The following is a 6,000-nucleotide window of genomic DNA, read 5'->3' on the forward strand; positions in this document are numbered from 1 at the left end:
GGCCTTGGACCAAATTGATCACTGGAGTAATTTAGCAGAAGTCCCGGGAGTTATTCCAGGTTCCTTTATCTGCTTTACCTGGCTGCGTGATAAAAGATATAGTGACTGGAGACACAGCTGAAGCGTTGGCCGTGTTTTCTGTACTGCCATTTGAGGCTGATCTTTCAGGAAAGGAAAGATAAAGAAAGCCTGATCTTCCAACTTTTACTCCTGTGAGTAGTCCTTACCCTACATGAATGGCCCTACTGATTTCAGTGAGATGATTTTCCCAGGTAAGGACAACTTGTGTGAGTAAATCTATAGACTCAGGCCCATCATTACAGCCAGCTAAATAGAGAGTTTTATTTCTGAATGTATATTATTGTTTAGGATTTTTTAACATGAATGTCAGATTCAGTATAATTTTTCAGGGAGTTTTTTAGGATCAAAAGCTCTGAATTTTTGGCAGATTTTGTGAAATTCTATACTTCTATTTTGTTCTCCCGGATAATGGTCACTCAGGGTTCCCATTTCTGCACTTGAGTAACCTTACCCATCTGAGCAGGCCAACTGAACTCAATGGGGCTACTCACATGAATAAATTTAGGCCAGTTCTACACTAAAAATGTCAGGTTGACCAAGCAGTTAAGAAAAAGTTATGGTCCTTATATAGAGTTAAGGTTGTGTCACTCAGAAAATCCCATTGTATGTGTATATATAAGGGCAAGACTTACAGTGAGGTCTCTGTATGAAGAACAATAACTTCTCCCAACTTGGGTAAGTAAAGCCCAGTGTTTAGACAATTAGAAGTTCAACAGCTCAGGACAAATTGAGTAACATGGACATCACACGTACACATGCCTAAGGCTACGTCTTCACTAGAAATGCTGTAGTGCTTCAATGTAGAAACTCATTACAGCAACAAGAGGAGAACTGGAGCCCAGTCCTGCGACCAGGTTCTTCTGTTGGTGTAGTTAATCTACCTCCCCAAGAAGTGGTAGCTAGGTCAGTGGAAGAATTCTTCCATCAGTCTAGCACTGTCTACACCGGGGGCTAGGTGGGCTTATCTATTTCACTCTGGGGTGTGGACTTTTCACATCCTTGAGTGATGTAGCTGGGTTAACCTGACATTTTTAGTGTGAACTGGCCTAAATTGATTCATGTGAGTAGCCCCATTGAGTTCAGTTGGCCTGCTCAGATGTGTAAGGTTACTCAAGTGCAGAAGTGTTTGCAGAATGGGAGCCCTGAGTAACCATTATCCAAGAGAACAAAGTAAAAGTATAGAATTTCACAAAATCTGCCAAAAATTCAGAGCTTTTGATCCTGAAAAAGCTCCCTGAAAAATTATACTGAATCCGGCATTCATGTTAAAAAATCCTAAACAATAATATATATTCAGGAATAAAACTCTCTATTTAGCTGGCTGTAATGATGGGCCTGAGTCTATAGATTTACTCACACAAGTTGCCTTTACCTGGGAAAATCATCTCACTGAAATCAGTGGGGCCACTCATGTAGGGTAAGGACTACTCACAGGAGTAAAAGTTGGAAGATCAGGTTTTCTTTATCTTTCCTTTCCTGAAAGATCAGTCTCAAACGGCAGTACAGAAAATACGGCCAACGCTTCAACTGTGTCTCCAGTCACTGTGTATCTTTTATCATGCAGACAGGTAAACCAGCAACATAGTCAAGTGTCACATTATCTGGAGTTTTGTTAGTTGATGTCACAATATTCCAATTATTGAAATTTAGGTCTCTTTCTTGGTAAATAGCAAAGGAAAAGTTAAAAAACCTAATTGCAAGATAGAGAAATAATTTGGGAAAACTTTCATTTTTTCCTGCAAGAAATAATTCATTTCCCACACAATTTCCCAGTTTTCTGGTGGCCCAAATAGGATTGAGGAGCTCATGATTGCAAATTCAGATTGCTTCCATAAGCCATAAGCCTCAATCAAGCAAACTCTGCATAGCTCACCTCCCACTGTTTTATACTAGGTCTGCTATTTTGTTAAACTCTAATGCACTCCAATGTGGCAAAAATGTTCTAGTAAATAATCATTTTTAAAATGTGCAAATTGAGGGCCTGATCCTGAAATCCTTGCCTCGCCAAATCTCCCATTGCTGTTCACAAGCCTCTGCTGAGGAACAGTCGAGGTCCAGAATACTGCAGAGAAGTAACACACGTCAGAACCAGGGGCAGCTCCAGGCACCAGCACCCAAAACACGGGGTGGCAAGCTGTGGGGGGCACTCTGCCGGTCGCCGCGAGGGCAGCAGGCAGGTTGCCTTCGGTGGCATGCCTGTGGAGGGTCCACTGGTCCTGCGGCTTCAGCGAACCTCCCGCAGCTGTGCCGCCGAATCTGTGGGACCGGGGACCTCCTGCAGGCAAGCCGCCGAAGGCAGCCTGACTGCCCTGCTTGAGGTGGCAAAATACCTAGAGCCGCCCCTGGTCAGAACTACAATCAATCAGGGGAAATTGCATAATACCTTCATGCAATGGGTCAAATTAATCCTTGGTGTAACTCTACTGACTTCAATGGGATTATATCAAGATCGATTCTCACCCATTCTGACTTCAATGACACTTGAGCATGTGTTTCAAGGGATATAAAGTTAAGCACATGCTTATGGGTTTTGCTGAATCAAGGCCTCTTATCTAATTCCAACCATTTGGACCATATGGTACTATGATTTTTGAAGCAGAACTCCCCATTAAAGGAAGGGTAAATAAGTACAGCAGAATCTGGCCCTGTAAATATATCTTTGTTATTAATAAATATACTCTCGCCTGTTAATATGAAAAATTCCATCCAGATCCATCAGATCATTGTTACAATTTTCCAACAGATAGCAAGGTAATACCCTACCAGCTTTTTTCTTTTAATTGCATCAAAGTATTTATTTAATAAAGAAATATGTATTCCTTTATCACCTCAAAAATGATACATTGTTAGCTATAAGTCTTATTCATGTAGCTATAAACAAGTCAAGGAAAACAAGTGTATGGGCTTTGTTGGCTTTTTCTCACCCTAAAACTAACAGCTAGTGACTATGCCCAGATTGCTCAGAATTTAAATTACCAGTTAGCTAGAGAGAGCTCCTAAGAACTCTTGTTCACATTCAACCACCAAAGTGAACGATGAGGTGGGACAGTTTCCTTGCCTCTGGTGGAGTTGCCCCCTCCCTGTTTACTTGTAACTCTTCCTAGCGAGAAATAACTTTGCCTTGGCACTCATGAAAAGGTCTCTGAAAATCTTTTTTGTATTCGAATGGACCCGACCGTACCAGGCATTTCCCAGCATAAGAGAGGAAGGAGGATAGCCCACAAGGCTATCATCCGCTTCACACAGTTTTACGGTTTCAACATCATGCTGAACTTTTAGTACTCTCTGGATATTTTGCAGAACAAAGGGTAAATACATCCAGCAAGCGCCCTTGATTTACTTCTACCAAATGGTCTCTCCTCCCTCCTGGGTTATGGGGACGAGATAGTGGCTTTGTTTAAATATGACAGCGCTAGTTACCAGATTCCCCATTCCATCCTTTCTTTTGTGAATCCTGTCAAATGAGATTTATTGGGGGGGGAGGAGGTGTCCCTGAAGGAAAAAATATTGGCAGCACACTGCTGATTGAAACACAGTTTGCAGCAGCAAACACCGCCTGTCAGGGTCTTTTTTGCCAATATTTTGGGTTAAAGACTAAATGAAGATGTTTGAAAACTTTGCATATTGCACATCGCCAATGCTGTTTACTCACATTGAACATTTATCATTGCAATACGGAATCTTATATAATAAATAATCCTATAAAAAAACTCATTGACTTCAGTGGAGCAGGATTTTACCCAAGATATCTGGATGGGATTCTGTTTCTAACTAACCATCTAAACACATTTTCTGGCATTTTTTAAACAAAAACGGACTTCAAGTTAAATCATTTTACATGGGTCAAATTCTGCTCCGAGTTATATCCCTGGAAATCCAGAATAACTCCACTGTGGATCCACACCACAGTAACTGAGACCAGAGCAGAATTAAGTCTTTGGCATATCAGGAATTTTAGAAGAAAGGTCACAACTCACCATCGTCTTGAGCTTTTAGACTTGGACCTGGAAAAGTGAGAGGAAATGTTATATTCAAAGCTTAAAGACTGAGTTTAAGGACAAAATGCAAAAAATTGGAAATTCTTCTTGACAGAGATTTCTGAAAAATGTTTGTTTTAGGTTGATCAAAACGTACATACTAGGACAACATCAAAAACACATGCAAACATTTAAACAGTGAACTTACAGTGTAAGAGAATCACCAGCACAGTGAAATACATCTTGTCGTTGGAGAGCGGTCACCTAGTTATAGAAATAAAGTGATCATCAGCTCTGGTTGGTTATGCCTCACAGTCCTAAAGCTCCACAGAAGTTTTGATTTGAAAAATTTTGCTATGACAAACTGTAGGTTTTTCCACAACTTCGGCAGAAACTGGCTAGATATTGGTCAAGTAATCGTTCTCATTACTGGAAAGTGGAAGTGGCAAACAATGAGAATCTATCTGCTGCTAACAGGCAGATTATTCATCAGGAAGTGACTGGTCTTTTCCTGAGAGACCCATTGAACTCAATTGCTTTGTTTAGGTTCTGAAGGTGTATTAAAAACAAGAAGTCCCAGTGACATTTATCCTGAGACGCCTGTCAATATATATATTTTTAAGTCATGCTTAACCATTTAAAATCAGAATTACATTTACTGTTGGATCTTGCTGGATTCCCAGTAGACTATTCCTCTTCCTCCTGGCAGTGAAAACCCTTTCAGAGTGGATTTAGATATGTAGCATAACTATTATGTTTGTCCTACTGTGGCTGCTCACAAGGGCTGTTTTGCTGTACTCTTTATGAGACTGAAATTTCTACTGTGATGCATTGCCTCACTGTAGGTACTGTGGCAAGTTAAATTCATTTAAGCAAATACAGTGGTACAGCCCCTAGAGCAATGAGATCCTAATGCAGATTACCATTGTGCATATAAAAATAAATGTGTACTAATGTTTTTTTATCTGGTATATTTAAAGCTGTGCAAAATATACACACTCATAAAACCCAAATCCACGCAGTTGTCTGGTTTGGGGATCTGTCTGCTATTAGAAATTTGAACCAGCATTGGCAACAATGCTCATAGGTCAAATTTCAGAACCATAGCTAAATTTGAGGCTGTTTGACTCTGGGAATTTGACTGGAAGTTTTGTGAACCTTCTCTAGGGTGATGTTAAGGTGAACAAGGATCGATTTGTGGGTTTTTTGTTTTGTTTTTTGGCATTGAAATCTGCAGTTTCTAGACAGGAAAACCAAGTTGAAGTTTGTGATTTTGGCCATGTTTCATTTTGAGCCTAAAGCATTGAAATTAAAACTCAGTGGGTATGAACTAGAGAGGGACTGAGTGCAAAGTGAAGGTAAAATGGGTGTAAACATTTGCACAATGTACAGGGAAATGGTGAATTGGGGCCATGGTGTGAACTTACTTTAGAGCTGCAGAGGATGGAAATTCAGTTTGGAGAAGCATTTTGAGACTGACATTTGGCTTTGTTAAAAATTGGAATGAAAACAAAAAAATTTGGAATTCTTCATGCAGGAGAATTCTGAAAAATGTTTGTTTTGGGTTAATCAAAACATTTTGTTTCCATTTAAGTATTGTGTTATATTAAAATATGATACAACATTAAAAATTTTGAAACACAAATCATTTCAAAACAAAAATTTAATGTTTTGTTCCAATGTTGAAATGGGATGTTTCAACCTTGATGGAATATTTTTCCTGATTTTCTTCCTAAATGAAATTCTGGTGAAGTTGACCCAATTTTGCAAAGTGTTTCAGTTTCAGCAGAATTGCATATTCTGACGGAATATGATTCTGTTAAAGTTTCTGCAAAGTCCAAGCATGTTCTCACAGAAGGCAGTGGTAAATTCCCTCACTGTCCTCAATCAGCACAGAATCAGGCCTGCAATATTTTATTGATTAAAAGCACACACACACATA

General features: G+C 39.6%; 1 protein-coding gene across 1 annotated transcript in view; it reads right to left on the reverse strand.

The window, feature by feature from the left end:
• PECAM1 (platelet and endothelial cell adhesion molecule 1) overlaps window positions 1-4,554 on the reverse strand; it is a 54,734-nt gene extending 50,180 nt beyond the window's left edge. The window contains 2 exon segments of the mRNA XM_030534574.1: window positions 4,059-4,085; window positions 4,267-4,554. Of these exon segments, the coding sequence (XP_030390434.1) occupies window positions 4,059-4,085; window positions 4,267-4,300 (61 nt within the window). The 5' untranslated portion in view covers window positions 4,301-4,554.
• Between the last annotated feature and the right edge of the window lie 1,446 nt (window positions 4,555-6,000).

Source organism: Gopherus evgoodei, chromosome 15 (genome assembly GCF_007399415.2).
Source record: "Gopherus evgoodei ecotype Sinaloan lineage chromosome 15, rGopEvg1_v1.p, whole genome shotgun sequence".
NCBI lineage: Eukaryota > Metazoa > Chordata > Testudines > Testudinidae > Gopherus > Gopherus evgoodei.